The 22,918-nt window shown below is 39.3% G+C and overlaps 2 protein-coding genes across 4 annotated transcripts in view; one reads left to right on the top strand and one right to left on the bottom strand.

Moving 5' to 3' along the window:
- WDPCP (WD repeat containing planar cell polarity effector) overlaps positions 1 to 22,918 on the bottom strand; it is a 343,492-nt gene that overhangs the window by 167,576 nt on the left and 152,998 nt on the right. Inside the window, exons 3-5 of one of the 3 annotated variants that reach the window (XM_064494449.1) lie at positions 16,798 to 16,957; positions 12,650 to 12,783; positions 8,745 to 8,817 (exon numbers count right to left, since the gene is read on the bottom strand). The exons of 1 other annotated variant lie outside the window; for it this stretch is intronic. The gene's annotated coding sequence lies outside the window, so the exon portion shown is untranslated. Of the gene's footprint in view, positions 1 to 218; positions 562 to 8,744; positions 8,818 to 12,649; positions 12,784 to 16,797; positions 16,958 to 22,918 lie in introns of those variants that run through there. One more of the 3 variants, XM_064494451.1, reaches the window with a different exon arrangement.
- On the top strand, positions 605 to 22,627 carry MDH1 (malate dehydrogenase 1). Its single transcript, XM_010995047.3, has 9 exons — positions 605 to 1,065; positions 6,080 to 6,178; positions 6,884 to 6,980; positions 9,310 to 9,485; positions 11,285 to 11,407; positions 20,296 to 20,472; positions 20,987 to 21,100; positions 21,647 to 21,736; positions 22,290 to 22,627. Exons 1-9 carry the CDS (start codon positions 1,063 to 1,065, stop codon positions 22,413 to 22,415), a joined length of 1,005 nt encoding a protein of 334 aa, XP_010993349.3. The 5' UTR covers positions 605 to 1,062; the 3' UTR covers positions 22,416 to 22,627.

Below are 22,918 nucleotides of genomic sequence, written 5' to 3'. Positions count from 1 at the left end.
GCTGCCTCTTACAGCGGGGATGTGGCGCGAACTTCAGGGCACTACGCCCTCCAAAAGATCGCTGTTGCCCTAATAGTCTGTGCGCAGAAAGGGACCAGAGAGTTTGAGGGAACCCGCGCAGTAGATCAGCACCGGGGTCGATAAAGGCAACGCGAGACGGCGCACAACCGCATTCCCAACCCTAAAATTAAAAGACCCCCTTGCTTGCGGGGACTCACCTGCCTCCGGAGTGGGGAAGACGCGTGGCCCCCGGCCGCCTCAGAGTGGGCGTTCTCGCAAACCCCGCACCTTGTCACCGGACACAACCGGGGCGCGGGTCCCCGGGCTAGGGAAGAAGGACCCGGGAGCGCACGGAGCGCTCGCTCAGCCCCTTCGGTCTCCGAGGTGCCGCGCCACGGGTGCCTCAGGTACTCCTCAGCGTCCAAGTTGTGCTCGAGCTCGCCCGCCTCGTCGCTTAGCAACCTGAGAAGCCGCCGGGTCTTCCCGACACGTCAATTCCTCCCGCCCCCGGAAAGTGTGAATAGTTTTTAAAAAGATTCTGTTTCCGGGTCGAGCCGGCTTTACGCAGCGGAAGGTCTTTTTACCTCCCACGTTTACCCTTGGGTGAGGATAACGTCTCAGAAGCGCCAGGGTGGGTGATGTAGCAGAGAGGTTTCTCTCTCCTCCCTTAAATTAACACGCGCCTCCCCTCCCGCCAATTGCTGGCCGCCATCCGGCAGGTCCTTTCCTCCTTAGCCGAAATCATCCGCTCGTCGCCGTCCTCCAATCACAGCGGCCCGCTCTCGGGGACTACTTTGCAACCGAAGAAGAGCGCAGGGAGAAGGGCGTGAGAAGACCCTCTGATGTCGGGAAGTGTAGTTCAACACGTTAAGGAAATTCATTGGAGATTGCGCCCAACCCAGGGCAGCAGAAACTACAGTTCCCAGATGGCTCGGCGGTCAGTAGTCTAGCCTTTTCTTTCTAACACCGCTCGCCCTTTTTGAGTCGGTTCCGCGATAGAGGTGACCCGACTCCTCGAGGCTCATTTTGCAGGTGCTGGAAGTATCCGTGCAGTTTCCAGTCATGGTGAGTGTGAGCCCCCTGCATCCTGCCCACCCTCGGCCTTCGCACCCATGTGTGGAGCGTCTTGCGCTTGAATGATTATTGGGAGGAGGTTGCAAGGCATTGTCCTTCACGCCCTTTGGAAAGCTCCGACTCATCTTGTGGGGACTGTCGCAGTGACCCAGTAATTGGGAAGGGATTGATTTCCAGCTGGGGGCTTTTAGAAAGACTCTAGAGAAATCGCTGTCCTTGGAGAGATGCGTTCTCAATCCTGCTGCATGTTGGGGGTACAAAATAAGAAGCTGCAGGTTTTCTCCAAAGCACGATATGGGGTTTGATAAGGAGGATAAGGTTTGATATGGGAGACGGTGTTGGATCCTAACCTCTTTTTCTCCTCTTAAGCCCACAGTGTTTTTAAGAGCTTTTGTCACAAAGCCCTTGAAAGCAGAAGGCCCTCACTGCAAGGGTAATGCTTGCCAGATGCTTCGGATTACGATCTACGTTTTCGGGAGAAGTGTTTCCGCCATATCTAATTTCACAAAATGTTCTTTAAAACCTGTTCATAGATCTCCTTTTGTAATGGCAGATCTCCTTTTGTAATGGCAGGACATGATGCAGTGACGGCATCCCTAGCCAAATAATTAGTGCAATGTTCTTTGCTAATCTGTATGTTATGAATTCTAGAACCACTACTTTTAAATGTTACAATGTAACCATCTTGTCATGAAGATTGGATATCAAGAGCTCCACATCTTGTCTCTGCTGAAAGGGAGAAGAGGGGGGGTTGGTGAGGGGACTCTGACGTAGGAATAATCTGCATGCTGTTTGAAGGTGACATTTGACATCAGACCGAGAGAAATTGCTTCAGTACTTGAGACTATATTTCCCTCGTTATCTCAAAATAGTAAAAATGGGTGGGGAGTGTGGGGAAATATTTGAAGGAATTGGAAATTGTCCAGAACCTGAAAAGGTGTGTTTTCAAGGCAAAGGGATTACTTCCTCTACCTTTATAAGGGAGCCAATGGGGACAGCTACTAATTCTCAGAAAGTGTTAAACCTAGGTTTCCTACTTAGTCAGATAATATAATTAGTCATTTAAATGATGTTTCAGTGGTTTCTGACCTAATCGTAGCAAGAAAGCGGAGGTGTTTTTATTAGAGAACCTCAGACTTTATAATTTTAAAACTGGATGATACCTTTTAAAGGTCATCTTGACAAATCTGCCCCCTTCAGATCTTAAAATTGAGTTTATCGAAACCCAAAGAGAATGTGATTTGCTCAAGGTCACGCAATAGTTTGCCCCCAGAGATCTCACACTCTTTCCATTTTACCGTATTGTGTCATACAGACACATACCAAGTTATTCTGAAAATGTATTTTTAGTTCCTGAGGTTCTGGATGAAGATACAAGCTCATACTGCAAATACAAACTGAAGTATGTATCTGCATGTATATTACTTGATAGCTTTATTCCTTGCAATTCAGAATACTGGGATTTTAGAATTGGAAGGGAATTTGGAAATCGTTTCCTCTAATCTTAAAACGTACCCTGGTGAGGTCAAATGATTTTCCCAAGGTCATAGAAGGATCCTTGCCCCCACATTCTTGTGTTGCTTTCCTACACAATCTATCAAGCCAGGCCTTAACCTCTGGAAGGTCACTCAAGCGCCAGCTAACATAGATGTCCATGAGAAGAATCCTCCTGTCACTTTGCTGAAACTGACAGCAAATTCTCATATGACTCAATCTCCTTGCCTCCTCAGGAGAGTGTGAACAATCACTGAGAAAAGAGTCATCTTTTGTAAACTATTCAGAACAGTTTTTTTGAAGAAGCAAATTCTTTGCTTGTGTCCATAGAGTGTGACAGCAAGAATAAACTGTATGAAGGAATCTGAATGATACTGTTTGTCTTTTATATTATAGAAATATATATATAAATTAGAAAGGAAAAAAGGAATACTTGGGTCTTCCTGTAGAATAACAGAAAGAACACATAAATTCAAGCTTTACAACTGAGACTTGAGCACATGCGCAAGGCAGCCTGCATCGGACAGAAGGTCATTATTAGTGCCCTGCCAAGAGCAAAGGCATTCCTTCGGATCTTGGCAGACTGCCCAGATATCTAAGCAAAGAATAGTAACCTACCCTCACACTGTAACATTGTGAGAAGTCAGTGGGAATCTCCCACCCTCCTGCTTTTCACTGCAATGTTGCAAAGGGCAGAAAGAACCAAATACCTGCTTTCTTTCCTGTTTCATCATCAAACATTCAGACGTTAAGTAGGCTTCATACTACTGTTAACAAGATGGAATTACCTACCTATGAAGATAATTTACTTAGTGATACAGAAGAAGGGAACTGCTGGGGTGGAATTAGCAGCTGTTCGCTAGTTGCCCACAACCCCTTCACTAGGGTGTGATACTTTGAACACATTTTTTTAGTAGCTAAAATTAGTGCCTACAATCGACTACACGATTCTAACCATTTACCTGATATTCTGGGAGGTTCAGCTTTACAGATAGTAATATTCACTTTCCCACTCATTTCTTATCCTAGCTTGCTTTCAGTGAAGTAGCATGTGTTATATTTTTCTTAACCCTTACTTTCATTCATTCAACAAGTACTTGTTGAACACTGTATGGGAGTGCAAATTTGAATCAAAGGGAGAATGCTCGCATGAAGGTTTCACAGTCTACTGGAGGGTAACAGACACAGGCTACAAGAGTCCTTAGAGGAAAAATCTGTGGTGAGAGAGACCTATAATTAGAGTGCTTGCTACATACTGTTCTTACTGCATTAATGTTAACTCTCTCAGTCCTTACAACCTCTGTGTTTGTTAGGTAGCTGCTGTTATCTCCATTTTATTGTGGAGAAACAATACAGTAACTGGCCCAAGAACATACAGCTATGAGTTGTGGAATCAAGGTTTGAACCAGAAAGTCTGGCTCTAGAGGCCACACTGTACTGCCTCTCTAGCCCCTGTTTAAAAAAAAAAAAAAAAAAAAAAAAAAAATTGGCTTATCCTCTTGTTTCCTGCATGTGGTTCACTAAATGGACTCTCTGGCCTATAATAGCACAAGGTGCATAACAAAGGAAGACTTTCATTAGGACTAATGACATAAATAATTTTGCCAACTATAGCTGGAGCTGTTGTGGTCATTAAGTTTCCAGGCTTCTCAGTGCAAGTATATGTGAATAAAATAATTTTTAAAAGCATGTTAAGTTTGCTTCCAAACAGTTCTTTTACATTTCCAAGGTTTTGATAGTCATTTTACAAGATCCAGCTATTCCTTCAGCAAATATTTGAGCTCCAACTACATGCCAGACATTGTCCTAGGCAGTTGGGATACAACAGTAAATAAAATAGACAAAGCCCCTGTCCTTGAAGAGCTTGCATTCTAAAGAGGAAGGAGGAATCATTTCTTCCCCTCTTTCCTTTTCCTCCTATACTTCAAGGGAAGAGGGGAAAATGACAGAATTTAAAACAGATAAAGGCCATGCGATAGAAGATAACTATATATAATAAGTTTTAGTGTTCTTTATAAACCTAAAGTCTATTTGGGAACATTAATATATACTGTATTAAAATTGGATTGTTTGTGGAATTAATCATTCTGCATATTTAGAGAAATGAAAGCATGGGGGTAAATTGGTGAAGAGTATGGGGAAGAAACCCAGAAGGTCAGGAATAACTCTTACTTTTCCCTTTTTTCCCACTCTTGCCGTGGTCACATCTCTGAGGAAGAAATGCATACACAGTCTGCTGTGTTCAGATTCATTTCTCTACAACAATTGACACTTCTTTCCTGAGATTTTTTTTCCCCTCTGAGTTCCGTGCCTACCAAATTGCTAAGTGCTGCTGACCTCCAGAGGTTAGGGTGTGAAAGTTAGAAGGACCTTTCGCGGTCATAGTCTCCTGTCCTAGAAGCACAACCCCTCTCAAAGAGGGACTTCTAAATATAAAGAAATCAAATGCTTCTATCGCCAGCCAGTTCAGTGGGCTACAGCTCTTGTGTGGGTAACAACAGAGGTGACAGAGTGCAAGTACATTTACCCAGCATTGTCAGAGAAAGGAACAATTCCCCTGAGTTTTTCCATCTAATTAAACTTACTGAGTTTCCAAACGTTTTTGTTCAGCTCTTTTTAATATAAACAATTCTTTTTAATTCTCTGACCTTAATTTAACTTTTTTTTTCTTTTAATGACTCAGGGTCATCAGGTCTTCACTTTGAATTAGTTTTGTTTGGGGGTTTTTTGGTCCAAATATCTACATTTTGTTCAGGGTCTGTTGAGATCTATAAGGTGACTTCCCTGTATTATAACTAGTATGTTCTATGTACTTCTTCCCCTTCCTCACCTTTAAAATTAATTTTCCCTTGGAATCAGGCTGTCAGATGTTACTACATGTTGCCATTGTTTAATGCTAAAATTACTATAATCCAGATATTGTCATTTTTTAAATTTTTCTTTCTCCTTAAATGAAAAATACAGGCTTAGTTTTCTTCCTCCAAGTAGTTAAGTTGAATCATGATTAGTAGTTTTTATTAAAACTTTCTGGCTCCTAAATGGGAAATGTTAACCACTGTTACTCCACTTCCTGGTGTGCAGGATTCTTTTGAGCAGAAGGGAGTGGAGGGATTTGCATAAGAGGATTCGTAAGTTTCTAGTGGCCGCCAGGGTTTGTATCATCATATAATGCACATCAACACCATTAAGCCTATTTCAGTGGTAAAATATAAAAAAGATGGATACGATTTTGTTCGTAAATCTAGGATGGCTGGGAGAGTTAAATAAGACCACATAAATATGCAGCCAAAGGATACATGTCCCAGAAGTTGCTTACTTGCTTTGTGCATGCTGTATTTACTGGGACAAGTCTGAGATAAATTAATCTTCTACTAAGCCAGATGTGAAGAGACTTTAAGATTTTAATCAACTTTTAAAGTATGTGGTTGTCATATTATAGAGGAAATCCTGAATATCTTTAGGGACAAATAGCACTTTTTAATAAGACGTTCATGGGTCTTTTTCATTACAGTCTGAACCAATCCGGGTCCTTGTGACTGGAGCAGCTGGTCAAATTGCATATTCACTGCTGTACGGTATTGGAAATGGATCTGTCTTTGGTAAAGACCAGGTAGGAGCAAGAGTCTTTAAATTTTGTCTAAGTAAGAATGTTTTCAATAAAACCCTGTATTTAGTTGCAAAGAAATTTTTAAATGGTGAAGGAATGGGTAATCCCAACAAATGCCCTAAGCACAGGACGATAAGTAGAATCTGGTAACTTATCTATATGCACCCCTCCAGGCAATGAAAACACTTTGCAAATTAGAACTGTTCCACATACTGTTCAGTTGACTTGGTGCATCCAGTAGGTATCCTGACAGTAACTGTTGAGAGTCATTGAGAGAGAAAGTTGCTGAATCAGCACTTTTAAAGTACTCATTTATCCATTCTCTTCGCCCATGGGTATCGAGTTCTTTCCTCATGCCAGATACTGTACTTTGCTTTCTATAAACTGAAATTAAATATACAGCTATCAATAAAAGCAAGCTGTGGCATATCAGTTTATCTTGATATTTCTTCCATGTACTCCTTTAAAATTCAGATCTGGTGATTCCTCTTACTGTGTCTGTTAGCCGCCATTGCTGGTTTTATAGCATTCCTTTTTCTGAAAGCAGCTTACTATTGCATTCCTGACTTCCTAAAATAATTATGACTAATTAGCCAGAATTATACATATATACACACCAATTAGCAAAAATTTTGTGAAAGGACTTTTTCTGTGACTAAATGACATCACCCACACTGACAGATGTTGTCCTTGCTATTTACTTCGCAGCCTATAATTCTTGTGCTGTTGGATATCACTCCCATGATGGGTGTCCTGGATGGTGTCCTGATGGAGCTGCAGGACTGTGCCCTTCCCCTGCTAAAAGGTGAGCTGGGGAGTGGAGGAGAAGGGGATTTTACAATATTTCATTCTTCCAAAAAACAGATTTTTAGATTTTTGTTAACTAGCCTCTCGATTAGAAATCATTTCATAAAAGCATCTTGTTTTTGTTTTTTGAACAACTGTTTGGTAACATGTATACCAAGAATAAATAAGGGTAAAAGTGAGAAACAATCAGTGTAAAGTAAAAGACTATTTTTTCCCAATATGTCCAGGTGTAGTTTATTTTACTAATTAAATATAATATTGCACAAGGGTTATCCACCTGAAATTGTCTACACTGTGTTATTATTTAAAGTCTATTTAAATAGTAATAGTACCATTCTGTAATGGAGAACTTTTTCAGCTCTAAATGACATATTCCAGAGCCATATGCTGCCTGGGGGCTGGAAATTTCTTGGTCCCAATGTATAGTTCCACCCCATATCATCAGGTTGAGATTTAATGTAAATTGTTCTAATCGTATACTACATAGTTCGAGAAACCTTACAGAGTTCTGCTAAGAGCCTTTGAGAATCTCTGAACTATTAACACTATTTAAGACAGAAGTCTTAAATTTGATTGAAAGGTTCATTTAATGAAGTTGTAAACTAATTTTAATATTTTTCTTTAGCTATACCTTCATCATGATCTTTTTTGGGGGGGGTACGGATTAATAATAATACTTCCAAGTTTGCACAAAGCAAAAATATGTACATGCCCAAGAGAAACCATGCTCAGAATTCATTTATCTGTTCAGTAAACATCTACTAGAAGGAGCAGTCTGCCATCTGAATCATTTGGTTGCATAACTGTGCAAGGGAATGCATTACCCTGGCCAGGCGGTTCTACTGGCTCCCTTTCCTCACCCAGTGTTTTCCTCTGTTGGTTTTTTCCATTTTTATTCCTTTCTCTGCTGAGTTCTCTCTGCTCTCACTAATGGGTGCAAGTTACAGTCAGCTTGTCCTTGTCAGCTGTGACTATGACGGGAAGAGATGGTTGGGCAGATAAGGATGTATGGCTGAGAAGAAGATGGATAATTTTTTTCTCTAATTGGTGCTCTTACATACACTAACTTGGAGAGTTGCAGCAGCCTGGCTGATACAAGTTCACTGATCTAAAAATTTACCGATGACAACACTGAATCCTGGTTGTCTTAGTCCATTTGGCTCCCTGCTCATGACTCAATCACTTCCCAAAGACCCCATCTCCTAATACCATCATGTTAGGAGTTAGTTTTCAACATGTGAATTTTGTGGGGACACAAACATTCAGTCTGTAGCACTGGTCATGGCCTTTTTAATACTGTCACCAAAAGAGAGCAGTGATATACAACTGACACTTCAACAACTCAGGGCTTATGGGCACCAACCTTCCTGGGGTAGAAAATCAAAGTATACTTTATAGTTGGTTCTCCAGGTACAAGATTCCTCTGTATCCACAATTCAACCAACCTCAGATTGTATAGTAATATAATATTTACTATTGAAAAAAAAAATCCACACATGGGTGGAGGTTACAGCTCAAGTGGTAGAGCACATGCTTACCATGCATGAGGTCCTGGGTTCAATCCCCAGTACTTCCTTTAAGAATAAACAAACAAACCTACTTACCTGCCCCCACCAAAAAAGAAAAAATCCACGTATAAGTGGACCTGCACAGTTCAAACCTGTGTTGTTCAAGGGTCAACTATATGTTCTTTAATCAAGAAACAAGTTGTGTATGTTTATTGGACTGACACTGCAGCATAGTGGGTGAACTCTGGACCAACCTGGACTGGAATTACAGCTCCACTCCTTTTTGTTAGGCAGGTAGTTAATCTCTTTAAGCCTCATGATCTTCATCTGTAAAATATTAAAATTAAATTTGACAAATCTCAGTGTTCTTCCTGTCACAAAACTCCTTAATAAACATTATTTTAGTTTGTTATTGATACCTTAGAACTTAAAGTAATTATAACTTAAAGGTTAGGTGAATTAGTTTCTCTTTTGTGTTATCTGTGGTAACTTGTGTGAATAATTAATGTTGCCTTGAAAGTTATCATGTTAGTACTTTGCATTGTTATAAAAGATAAAAGCTATAGAATTTTGAAGTGGAGAAGAATTATTGAAATAACAAAAGCAAAATAAATATATTGACAACTCTGTTGATGTTGTGGTTGTTGAATTAATATATTGCCTTTCTTTTCTTGGGCAATTAAAACTTTGATCAGTGTGATTTGTAAAAGTAAACATTTGCTACAAAGTGAAAGAGTTACTGGGCAGATTCAGTATGGAAAAGAAAACCTCTGACTTTGGTGTTTAAGTAGCTCTACATGTTTATTGCCATGTTCACAGATGTCATTGCAACAGACAAAGAAGAGATTGCCTTCAAAGACCTGGATGTGGCCATTCTTGTGGGCTCCATGCCAAGAAGGGATGGCATGGAGAGGAAAGATTTACTCAAAGCAAATGTGAAAATCTTCAGATGCCAGGGTGCAGCCTTGGATAAGTATGCCAAGAAGTCAGTTAAGGTGACTGGTATAGTACTTTATAGGGTTTTTCATCATCAGCATTTGAAACTTCTGCTTTCAACAATTAAGTGAAAACAAAATTATTTGCCTTGTTTTTCCAGTTCTGTGCAGTTGTCAGTAAATAAAGATACAGAGTTTTGCTTGACTAGCCCTCCCTTTCTGGGTTTTTTTCATATAGTTTAGAAATCTGTATTCAGAGGAACTCAAAAATATTTTGCCTATTACTATGACATGGAAATTTAATATTAGCTGGTAAACCTATAGACAAGCACAGAACTTTCTGGTGCCTTTAGCAGTGTGGGACTATTTGTTCAGACATTTGGATTTGTGTGAAGGGAGATGGCTGTACACTGTGTTTCTTCTCAGTGATAGGAGGTGGTGGCTTCTGAATGCCCAGATTTTCTCAGTTCAGAAGAATTTTGAATGCTCATCTCTTGAAGAGCTGAGTTAGCATGACTTCCTGTTCTGTCTCTTTGTGTTCAAGCTATTTATTTTGGTTTCTAAATTTGTCTTAGTATTACATTAAAGCCTCCTTTTACCAGTTAAGTATCAGCTACCTAGAACTTAACTGTCACAGCAAAAAGGCTTGCTAGTTAGAGGTTTTACTGATTTTGATATACTTCTCCTTCCCAATCCTGACTTCGAAGAAAGGTAAAAGAAAATTTTATAAGATGTTTTTAAGTTGCCAGTTATAATGTTCTATCTGTTATAATAATTCATAGACACCTGAAGTTTTGCTTTCTGTGGACTTTATTTCAAATAGTTAACTTTTGTTCTCTGTAATCATTAACAGAAAATAATAGAATGAATTGAGGAGAAATCTCCAGACCTCTTACTAAAAAATTACAAGGTTGCATGGAATTGTAGTGCTACTTGCACAGTGACTGCCTCTCAGCCCAAAGTGTCTTTTTTCGGGGTAATATACACTGATACTGGAGTATTTAGGGACATTGGAGTATCATATTTGCAGCTTGCTCTCAGATAAGCCAAAAAAAGACTAAGGGCTGTGTGTGTGTGTGTGTGTGTGTGTGTGTGTGTGTGTGTGTGTAGAAAGGGAGAGAGATGAGGCAAATTGGAGAATCTAGATACAGGGAATGTAGGAGTTAGTCTTTGTAATATGCTTATAGCTTTTCTGTAAGTTTGATATAATTTCACAGTAAGTTTTAAAAATCATTTTATTAAAGATTTTTAAAATATCATGTATTTCTCTATACGCTGGTAATTCACTGCACCCTATACCTCCCTGACTAAAGAGAGACAGAGAGCCTGAAGCGCTTTCTCCTCTTGGTGCAATAGGTGTGAAGTGGTGGCACCTGGCAGTTTGGCAGCTGTTCTAGTTAATTCTTAGGATTAGGCAAGATTGAGAAACACTTTTAATTCATAAGGGCAAATCACTGCCCTAAAGTAAACTTCTCAGGTAGAATTTCTTTCTTGGACTACTTTTCAAAGAAGGAAATTTTATGATTAAATGAAACTCTGAAATAGAGCCTGAGGTTATCAGTTTTTTGGTAGCAGGTAGATAAATGCTGTCTCTGTTTTGGCACAAAAAAAATGACTTGCGTATATCATGTCGGTTTTAGTAAATGTCCCCAGTAGTTACACCAAATACTACCAAGGGGGAAAAGTCATTAGAAGGAAGGGTAGAAATCTACTAGAAACTATAATGATAACTATGCATGTTTACCTCACATAAGTTGGATACAAAAGCTACATATTACACATTTGTCAGTTATGTGCTAAGTTGGTTTAGTTAATTGGTATATGGTCTGTAGCTCTGAGGTGCCTTCCGTACATCTTAGGTTATTGTGGTGGGAAACCCAGCCAATACCAACTGCCTGACTGCCGCCAAGTCAGCTCCATCCATCCCCAAGGAGAACTTCAGTTGCTTGACTCGTTTGGATCACAACCGAGCTAAAGCGCAGGTAAGAAGGATGCCTTTTCAAATCTTATGAATGTTCAACTTTAAAACCTTTTTCTCTCACTTTTAAAGCAGCTGAATCTTTGTGCTTTTACCTTGTTGTTTTGGTTTAGTACAAACCTATTCTAATTTGTTAGGGCATCTTTAAATCTAATCTCTCAAGGCAGCTGAACTTTTAGTACTTAATTTTCTCAACTATATTTCATTTCCTAACTGTAATAACATGTAATTGCTAATGTCTTCTTCATATAGAGCTTTAAAATTTGTCATTAGTATACATAGTTCACATGATAGTATATACAAAATGTTGGATATGTATGAGATTATAAAAAGGAAGACATGAGCTTTGTGTGTTCTTGTGGTTCTGCTTCCTTTTCCCTACAGCTGAGCAATCAAGTTTGATTTTTAATTTTACATTTATATTTAATTTTTATTTTTATATAGTTCTAATATTCTGCATGTTTCCACAAAAGTTCCTACTCTTTACTACTTAGCAGCTAAATTTTAATTGTCGCCCTATTTCCTTGCCCCTCAGAGCCTTAGATAAATATACCAAGGGGTGAGTGACCAGGGTATTAACAAATTAAAATTTTAAACAATTTTTAAAAATTAGAGGCCATGCCATTCATCTGTGCTAGTTTCCTAGGCTTTCTCAGACCTAGACAATCCAAGTGCCCTTAGAGGTCAAGACAAAGTTCTAATTCTTAGACATAACCCTTTTCTTTTCCTAGCACTTTTCTTGCCATCCTTCCTCATCCCCAGCTCATCTGCTTAGGTAGGTCTATGCATTTAGTTCTTTTTTTCTAGAGAAGACAGCTTTGTTTAGTTTCAAGAAAACTAGTTTTACCAAAAGATGGTTTAAGATCTAAGTTAAAAAACTGTTACTGGACTCAATGGGTCCATCACTTGGGGTGCACAGCCAGTGAACACACCTAGCACTTTCCATCAAAGCAGAAGCATTTATATTTGTGACAAGTAAGGGGACAGGGAGATAGCTCTCAAAGCACTGTCTCCCTGAACAGCAAGATCAGGGGAGTTTGAAGGTAAGGGTCCTGCATATTCATGAAAGGACAAGTGTAACCTTCCAGGGAAAGGTGGAGTTCTAGGTGCGCTTGCGCAGTGCAACCACATGTTCAAACATGTGTTGCATGTTCAAAACTGGCAGAAATCCGAGCCCTTGAGGTAGAGATTTTAGCATTAAAACGAGGCAAAGGTCACTGCAGATTGACAAAATCCAGGCACCTACTTGAGTGAAGTTACGACAGTTAGCAAAGGTCAACATCATCATTCCTTAGGCTTCAGGTATTCCTGTGGCTGATCGCTCGAGGGGTTTTGGGTCCTGGAAAACAGCTCAAAAATGTGCTTCAGGTTGATCTTTACCTTTGAAACAGAACAGAGTGGGGAGTCTTTATACCTGAGTTGTTACCTTTGCTATAGTTCTTTTGCCTGATTACAGTTGTTTGTTCCTGCATTCTTTGTTCTTTTTAAAATCGTTAATTACTGAGACTTATTCTTTGTTTCCACATGAAGACCTAGGAAGCCATCAATCGCCTTAGAACACAGAAGCGTTCTGAAATTCATGCTCTGGTTCTTACGCTCGTCCAGTGCATGTTACAGTTTCTCTTATTGCCTGGTATTCTACTTCTGCAGGATATGACATGCTCCGGTTTAACCCCATCCCTTCCTTATTATTGTCTCACTAACAAAACCACTGCTTTAAGCTAAGAATTGATCATCTTTCAGCTGTGGAGGACCTAGTGAAGGAGAAAATAATTTATATTTGTTAAGTTTCTACACTAACCTGAATGCTTTATATGTAATTTGCCATTTATGACTCATAGTAACGATATCTCATATGGTCATCTGTTATCCCTGTTTTACAGGTGAGAAACCTGAAGCCCAGAAAGGTCAGGGAACCTGGTCAAAGTCACACAGCTAGTAAATGATGGAGCCACCTAGACTTGCCTGACCCCAGACCTTTCTGTGTGTTCTTATATAATGGGATCAAGTGACCTACATCCGTTCACTAGCTCTGTGACCCTGAGAAAATATATTCAAGCTATAAAACGGGATAATAATTGTACCTACCTCAGAAGGTAGTTATGTGAATTAAATGAGATAAGATCTGTATTAAGCCTTTATCCTGGTGCCTGTCACACGGTAAAAGTTGGCTGCTATAATTATTTATTATTTATTAATTATTATTACTAAGAGGAATATAACCAAGATTTGAGAAGAGTCACACCTCAGAAATCTGAATATTCCAATTAATTTAGAAGGTCATTGGATAACAAGCTTAAATTGCGGTTATTTCCTAAGAGGCTTTGGGCTGTAGGCTGGGTCTTTTTCTTTTCTTAGCCAGCATCTGGTGGCTGGAAAGGAATGTGTGTTTGTTTGAATGACTGGAGGCAGGAGATCTGGGTACAGTAGAGCAGTTTTAAAGGAAAAGATGGTACCATAGGTGTTGCATTTGAAGACTCTGGGTTGCCAGATGGTGACCCACTTAGTTGCATCAGGGAGAAGGAGATAAAGTGACGACAACACCAGTGAACTTCATCTTTGCTGGTTCACCTGAGGCCTTGGTGCAGGTGGGCATTGGAAGATTCTGCTTCCAGAAGTACAGCTAAGTGACATTTTTGTCCTAGTGCCTGACACAGCTTTCCTTGCAGGGTGAAAGCACTGAGTGAGGAGAAAGGGGAAAGGAGCCACATCACCTGTTCTAGCATGCCGCTCTGGCCCAGTGAGAGCTTTTAGGAGTTTTTTTAAGAAGCAGTTTCTTCCTCCTGTGGAGGCTATTAATCCAGTGAGAAAAATAACAAACCCAAAGATTAATTTTTCTTACGTGAATGGGTACAAGTCTTACATAATTTGTTTTGGAATCAGAGGCCCTAGCTACCTAGTGACTGTTTATCACCTGCAGAATTCCCCTATGTATTTGCCAACCTGAGCTGCTGACAAGGTAATTTGGCAATGAAACCAGTTATGTGGTATCAGGGAGAAGAAAACTACTAGGAGAATGAATCAAAAGCTGTTTAACAGATCTGTATGACAGATATGAAAGTGTCTGAAAGAGCAAGGAACTTCTGTCCTGGATACGTGGCAGTTTAGCTCTGACATGACTGATATTTAGAAACTACATCTGCTGGGTGCAGAGTACTGATTTTTGCCATCCAGGCAGAAGTAGGTTCACTAAAGAGATCAAAAGAACAGGAGGAGGTGGTGGGCCACAGGATGAAGGAAGTAAAGGGAGTCTCCTGTAGGGAAGAGAGGCTGCAGGCAGTTTGTCTTCACTGTGCTTTGGAGCAGTCCAAGCTGACATTCAGCAGAGTTATGGGTTCTGAGTTCTTGATACATCATAGGTCACTTGCCCCAGTATAAGTTTTCCTTTTTCTCAGCGATGCGAGTTAAATATAAGTAAGGGCCATTCTTCCCAAGTCCTTTCAGGCCATGGCACACACAGAAAATGGTGCTCACTGCACAACACACCACTGTACCCCACCACCAAGCTGATGATCAGTAGCTGGGTACCCAGAAACCAACTATCCATCTAATTTGTGAAGGCTGATATGGTAGTTAATAGTCCTAATACTTGCAGAATTCTAGATGAACCAAGGTTTAGATCAGAAGAGACTTTAAATGTCAAAAATAAATAATATTAAGTTATTTTTTAAATCTATTTTAAGATATAAGAAATGAGTCTCAACTTACTAAAAGGATCAGTTTGCTTCTTACTTGACTGAATAAATTAGCATGAAGATGACTCAAGGCATTGCAGACATTTTAGGTGATGGCCTTTTTCATCCTTTTGGTTGGTTGGTGGTTGTTTTGTTTACTTTTAACTTTTTATTTTGGAATAATTATAGACTCAGAAGTTGCATTAAAAAGTACAGAGAATCTCATGTACCCATCACCCACGTCCCCTAGTGGTGACATCTTCCATAATTACAGAGCATTGTCAAAACCAGGAAATTGATTAAACTATACACAACACTGTTAACTAGATTTACTGAGATTTGTGCAGTTTTTGCACATCTTTATGAATAATTCTGTGGTATTTTATCATATATATAGATTACTATAACCACCATAGGCAAGATACAGAACTGTTCTATCACCCACAGAAGAAATCCTTCATGATGCCTTGTTACAGTTACACAGTCCCTCTCCTTTCCTAAACCCTGACAACCATTTATCTGTTCTCCAGCTCTGTACTTTTGTCATTTTGACAATGTTGTAAAAATGGGATCATGCAGTAAGTAACCTTTTGATACTGTTTTTTTTTTTCCACTCAGTGTAATGCCTTTAATGTCCATCCATGTTGCTGCATGTATCAGTAGTTCATTCCTTTTTATTGTTACTCCACTTGGTTAACTGTATGAATGTACCAGAGTTTGTATTGGAGGACAGAGGGAATGAAAAGTGCCCACCGAACTGAGAAGGCATCTTGAGACCGAAAAATGAGACAGGCAGCTCCGTATAATCAATGGATCAGTTTACTTTTAGAGTAACTACTCATAGGGTGGGATCTGGAGGACAGTGATCGAGAAGCATTTACAGCTGCACTCTGCACCGCAGAGGGGCCGTGGGGACAGTTTTATAGTTAACCTAGGGTATCGGGATAGGTGCTTTGAAACAGGACTTGCATTTCTAAGTTAAGATTTATGAATGGGTAACTAGTCTCATGGGTGCTGGGACGTCAGAGGTTTTCATCATTGTTTGGGGACTGACAGAACACAGGCTACACAGTCCTAATGGTTATTAAACAGTATCTATTAACTACAAAGCCTTTGATGACAGAGAAATGACTGACTATACAGTATAGTCCTGGACAGGGTGAGAGAAAGGATAAGAGAATCTGTAAGGGCCCAAGATGGCATCAGTTATGCTAACAGCCATATGGTTTACCCATTCTTGAAGGACTTTTGAGTTATTTCCAGTTTGGGTTATTAGTATCCTTGTTTTTAAAATTTCTTTAAAATATCAGAGTGTATTTCCTTTGTTATATGGTGAATGCTCAAACAGGGCTTTGATGCAGCACTGCTTTTATTTATGTGTGCAAAAGCTGTGGATTCTGGCACAACTTTTTCTCCCATTCTTATTGTAATATAAAAGGAAAGAAAAAATCACCCACAAGGTCTCCCTAACACATTAAAAACATTTTTTCCAGAACCTTTTCTCCGAGATCATTATAAATTCTACTGTCTAATTAGGAACAAATTACAGACATAATGTTAGAGTTATTGTGAGTTCTGTTGCAGACTACCACAGTAAAGCAAATATAGCAATAATGCGAGTCACATGAATTTTTTGGTTTCTAAGAGCATATAAAAATTATGTTTACACTATACTGTAGCTATTAAGTATGCAATAGCATTATGTCTAAAAAATACATACCTTAATTTGAAAATGCTTTTGCCAAAAAAAAAAGGTAACCCTTATTGGAGCCTTCCGCAAGTCATACTCTTTTTGCTGGTAGAGGGTCTTGCCTCGTTGTTGGTGGCTGCGGACTGATCAGAGTGGTGGTTGCTGAAGGTTGGGATGGCTGGCGCAGTTTCTTAAAATGACACAACATTGAAGTTTGCCGCATCAATTGACTCTTCCTTTCATGAACAGTTTCTCTGTCACATGCAATGCTGTTTGATAGCACTTACCCACCATAGAACTTCTTTCAAAATTGGAATCCTTTCTAACCCTGCCGCTGCTTTATCAACTAATTTTATGTAATATTCTAAATACGTTATTGTCCTTTCAACAGCCTTCATGACATCTTCACTGGGAATAGATTCCATCTCAGGAAACTACTTTCTTTGCTCATCATAAGAAGCAACTCCCCATGCATTAAAGTTTTATCATGCAATTGCAGCAACTCTGTCACATCTTCGGGCTCCACTTCTAATTCTAGTTCTCTTGCTATTTCCACCATATCTGTATATACTTTCTCCACTGAGAAAGGGTGGAATCACCTTCTTCCAAACTCCTGCTAATGTTAATATTTTGACCCCCACCCATGAATCACAAATGTTCTTAATGGGATCTTAAATGGTGAATTCTTTTCAGAAGGCTTTCAATTGACTTTGCCCAGATCCATCAGGAGAATCACTGTCTGTGGCAGCTATAGTCTTATGAAATGTATTTCCTAAATCATAAGACTTGAAAGTCAAAGTGACTTCTTGATCCGATCCATGAGCTACAGAATGGACGTTGTGTTAGCAGGTATAAAACAACACTAAAATTGTTGTACTGCTCCATCAAAGCTCTTGAGTGTCCAGGTGCATTGTCAATGAGCAGTAATATTTTGAAAGGTATCTTTGTTTCTGAGCAGTAGATCTCAATAGTGGGCTTAAAATATTCAGTAAACCATGTGGTCAACAGATGTGCTGTTACTCAGACTTGGTTGTGCCATTGATAGAGCTCAGGCAAAGTACATTTAGCAGAATTCTTAAGGGACCTACGATTCTCAGAATGGTAAGTGGGCACTGACTTCAGCTGAAAGTTACCAGCTACGTTAGCCTCTAACAAGAGAGTCGGCCAGCTCTTTGAGACTTTGAAGCCAGATATTGACTTCCCCTCTGTAGCTTTGTAAGCCCTAGATGGCATCTTCTTCCAATAGATGGCTGTTTTGTCTACACTGAAAATCTGTTGTTTAGTGGAGCCACCTACATTAATGATCTGAGCTAGATCTTCCGGATAACTTGCTGCAGCTTCTACACCAGCACTTGCTGCTTCACCATGCACTTTTATGTTCTGGAAATGACTTCTTTCCTTGCACCTCATGAACAACCTCTGCTACCCTCACACTTGTCTTATGCAGCTTCCTCACCTCTCTCAGGCCCCCTAGAATTAAAGAGAGTTAGGGTCTTGCTCTGGATTAGGCTTTGGCTTAAGGGAATGTTATGGCTAGTTTGATCCTCTGTCCAGACCACTAAAACTTTCTCCATGTCAGAAACAAAGCTATTTTGCTTTCTTATCATTCGTGTGTTCACTGGAGTAGCACTTTTAATTTGTTTAAAGAACCTTTCCTTTGCATTCACAGCTTGGCTAACTGTTTGGCCTAGCTTTCAGCCTATCTTGCTTTTGACATTCCTTCCTCACTAAACTTCATTATTTCTAGCATTTGATTTAAAGTGAGAGACATGCCACTCTTCCTTTCACCTGATTACCTAGAGGCCACGGTAGAGTTATTAATTGGTCTAAATTCAATTTTTTGTCTTAGGGAATACAGAGACCCAAAGGAGAGAAAGACCAGGGACCAGAAGTCAGAATACATACAACATTTATCAATTAAGTTTGCTGTTATATGTGGGCACAGTTCGTGGCACCCAGAAACAATTATAATAGTAACATCAAGAGTCACTGATCACAGATCACCATTACAAATACAATAATAGTGAAAAAACTTGAGGGCGCTTCAGCTGGTGCAGGAGGACAGGGAGCTCACCCTCTCCCACAAATATATCAAAAACCACATCTGCACATGCAACAATTCTCACAGAATACCAACTGAACTTTTCAGATTATCTCTTACAATTGTTACTACAAGGAAAATCCTCACAAAACCAGTATATAACAAGCTTCTCCTGTGTAGCAGAGGGAACTATATTCAATATCTTGTGGTAACCTATAATGAAAAAGAATATAAAAAGGAATATATGTATGTATATGTATGACTGAAGCATTATACCATACCCCAGAAATTGACACAACACTGTAAACTGACTACACTTCAATAAAAAAAAGTTTGAAATATTGCGAAAATTACCAGATTGTGACACAGAGACATGAAGTGACCAAATGCTGTTGGAAAAATGGTGCCCATAGACTTGCTCAACTCAGTGTTGCCAAAAACCGTCAATTTGAAAAAAAAAAAAAAAAAAAAAAAAACCCGCAAAATCTGCAAAGTGCAGTAAGGGAGGTATGCCCAAACACATACAACTAACCATAATTCTTTTCTACGTATTACCTTATCAAGCAAATAACAAAATAAGCAAGCTAATTTTATTTAAGTCTTTAAAAACATACCTTTCTAGCCCTTTCAGTGACTACTATCCTATCTATATAACATAATCAATGTTCATGTGACTATAAGGCATGCAGGATCCTAAAGTGCTTTCTGAACCTACAGCCAGAGATTGTTACGTCTGTTATAATTTTAGTATTATTTGTATGTTATATTTAAACTCTTCCCTTCGGTTTCATAACCTCTACAATGAGGACAGTCATACTTGGTAATATGAGTCACTTCCAACTTCAAAATTTCATATTTAGGATTATTTGAAAATGTATATATGGTATATATTAAAAGTTTCACCTGAATATGGAGAAAGTACCTAAATACGTGATTGCTCAGAAGTGCTGAGGAGACATCCCCACGTATTAACCAAGTATTAATCACATTTACATATTCAAGCAGTATGGAACTCTTGTTTGGCATCTTATATTTGATACACTCACTATACTAATAAGTTATTCACAAACTATAGAATGCTCTTTAGTCTTAAACATTTTATTTAAATATTGTACCCTGTAATGTTTCAGGCTCAGAGTTTGTTTATAGTAATAAACTGGAGAAATTACCAAGAAATAAAATTTGTGGATTTTTTTTTTAAACAAATCAATATAACTCTTGTGTTCTCTTGAAGTTTCAGAGGCTTTATATCTTTTTTTAATTTGTTTTATTTATTATTTTGCAGGGGGTAATTAGGTCTATTTATTTATTTTTTAATGGAGATACTGGGAATTGAACCCAGGACTTGTGCATGCTAAAGCATGCGCTCTGCCACTGAGCTATACCCACCCCCAAGGCTTTGTATCTGAAGGGCATTTGTCAAATAGGTTACAATTTGAACTAAAAAGCATTTGTCTAAGGAAGATATTCGTTTTCTGTTGTACTAGATTGCTCTTAAACTGGGTGTGACTTCTGATGATGTAAAGAATGTCATCATCTGGGGAAACCATTCCTCAACTCAGTATCCAGATGTCAACCATGCCAAGGTGAAACTGCAAGGAAAGGAAGTTGGCGTTTATGAAGCTGTGAAAGATGACAGCTGGCTCAAGGGAGAATTCATCACGGTGAGAAAAATCTGGGAGCTCTCTTCACAGCCACGCAGAAAGATCTCTTGAGAGACACACCATATTAGTGACCTGCGTGTCTCTCCAAGGGATGGTGGGAGGAAACTCAAGGACAGCCGCTTTCACAGTTGCTCTGAGGAGTACATACTTTCTTTGGGGGTCATACTAAGCCAGTCATGATCTGATCTGATCTGTCGCATCACAGTCAAGATTGATTGTTAAAGTGGGAAAAAACTAGATACCCTCTAGTCATCCATTTGTCTTATAGAGACCCATTTCTTTGTAGGAAGCATCATAAACTTTCTGTGCAGATTTGTAGTTTTCCCTTTTCAGAAAGACTGGTGCTTAAAACTGAAAAAGGTTAGTAAAGCCAGCATAGGGTAGTTGCGTGGTTTCGGAGGGGACACATTGAGCTACGGTTGCAGCCTTTCACCCAGGATCAGCCTGAATGAACTTAATGAAAAATCTGCTGTCATGGTCAAGTAACCCTGCTGTCTCTGCCTGCCCCACCCAGACTGTGCAACAGCGTGGGGCTGCTGTCATCAAGGCTCGAAAACTGTCCAGTGCGATGTCTGCTGCAAAAGCCATCTGTGACCATGTGAGAGACATCTGGTTTGGAACCCCGGAGGTAAGGACTCAGTGATTCACATGAGCCACTCTTTTACTTTCGTCCTCTGGTGCTATAATGGAAAAAGAACATAGCCTTCCTTACAGTCAGGCCGGTTAGGTTCATACCCCAGCTCAGCTGCCTACGAGCTGAGTAACCTTGGGAAAGCTGCTTAACCTTTCTGAGCTGTTTGGTCATCTTCTACATAGTGTCTACCTCACAAAGCTGTGGGGGTAATGAGATGATTTGTGGAAAGCACCTAGCACACATGGTTAGAGGTGACTTTTTTTTTCTTCTTAAAACCTATATTGGGCCATAGCTTCCTCATTTACAAAATGAGGGTTATGTTTCTCTGGCCTGCTTCACATGTGGATTGGATAAATGGAATGAGATCACCACCATGAAAGTTGCCCTGTCGTAGAAGTGCCTGGTAATGGTTCCTTAAACAGTAATGAACTTAGTAAGAATGTGTCACGGGGTGTGATTTTGTGAGTTCATGTGTCAGTTGGTTATGTAAACTAGTCCCTGAGCACCATGAGAACATAAGACATCGAGTGTCATTTTCAGGGAGAATTTGTGTCCATGGGCGTTATCTCTGACGGCAACTCCTACGGGGTCCCCGATGATCTGCTCTACTCATTCCCTGTTACAATCAAGGTAAGGTTTTTGGGGAGATTTTCCTCTGAGCCCTACTGGGTAAGTAAGTTGTATGTTTTTATTACTAATGGTATAATTTAGTCTAGAAAGTTGTTCCTTTCCTAAGCTGAACATTTTTCTCAGGTTTAAAATCGTGTGAAGCACAACTGAAAGATTGAAATTGACCTGGAAAGCAAGTTTCAACTCTTCCCACATTTTGTAATTATACCTCTAACATTAGAGACCTCCAAGTGTTATCTTACTTCTAAATGAATCAATGGTTCTCAGTATTGTTGCTCTGTATTATAACCATACTAAAGTCAGTAGTTTTTCATGTTTGCTAAGTAAAGCCTCACTGCAAGATTTTTTTTCTAGATCAATGAGTTTTAAATTCAAGTGTTGAGTTTTTATCAGAATTATCTGTCAATTAAGATCTGGATTTTGGTTTGCTTCTTTACAATCAGATTTTAAAACAGATACTTCTCTAGATTTAAGTTCAAACTGAGTTGTTGCTTGCTGGAACATCAATTCTAGTTTAATCGTAAATCTCTTATTTGCAATTATTTTCAAACAGGATAAGACCTGGAAGGTTGTTGAAGGTCTCCCTATTAATGATTTCTCCCGCGAGAAGATGGATCTTACTGCAAAGGAACTGGCAGAAGAAAAAGAAACTGCATTTGAATTTCTTTCCTCTGCCTGACTAGACAATCATTTCGATGTTACTAAATGCCCCAAAGCTGAAGAATCTAAATGTCGTCTTTGACTCTAGTACCAAATAATAATAATGTTACACCTAAATTACTTGTGGAAAACAATACAGTTTAAAGATGTGTGCTTCTTGGTACAAATTTGTGACAGTTTATCATCATGCTGTTAGTGCCGTATTCAAAAATAAATGTGTATTCAAATGAAGATGACTCAGACTCTAATTTCCAGCTAACATTGTGTTTCTATTCAGAATACAAACTTGCATGTTTCCCAGCTTGCCTAAGGGGTTATGGTTTAAATAAAAGAAAAAGAAAGGCAGTAAAGACGGAAAATGATACAAGGTAAAACATAATTCTCTTGTATTTGTATAGAATAGGAAAGTCCACCCTGTGATAATGAATCAATCCACTCCAGAATATATTTTTAAATATTATCTACATCAGACAACTAAACACTTATCCTAATTTTTAAATCCTAATTTATGCTTTGTGGATA

Source organism: Camelus dromedarius, chromosome 15 (assembly GCF_036321535.1).
Source record: "Camelus dromedarius isolate mCamDro1 chromosome 15, mCamDro1.pat, whole genome shotgun sequence".
Taxonomy (NCBI): domain Eukaryota; kingdom Metazoa; phylum Chordata; class Mammalia; order Artiodactyla; family Camelidae; genus Camelus; species Camelus dromedarius.
This window is presented reverse-complemented; position numbering and strand designations above follow the sequence as displayed.

Coding starts and splice junctions, on each gene's coding strand:
- MDH1 (XM_010995047.3), top strand. Junction 9,486..11,284: donor ATGCCAAGAAGTCAGTTAAG/GTGACTGGTATA, acceptor CGTACATCTTAG/GTTATTGTGGTGGGAAACCC. Junction 21,737..22,289: donor CATTCCCTGTTACAATCAAG/GTAAGGTTTTTG, acceptor ATTTTCAAACAG/GATAAGACCTGGAAGGTTGT.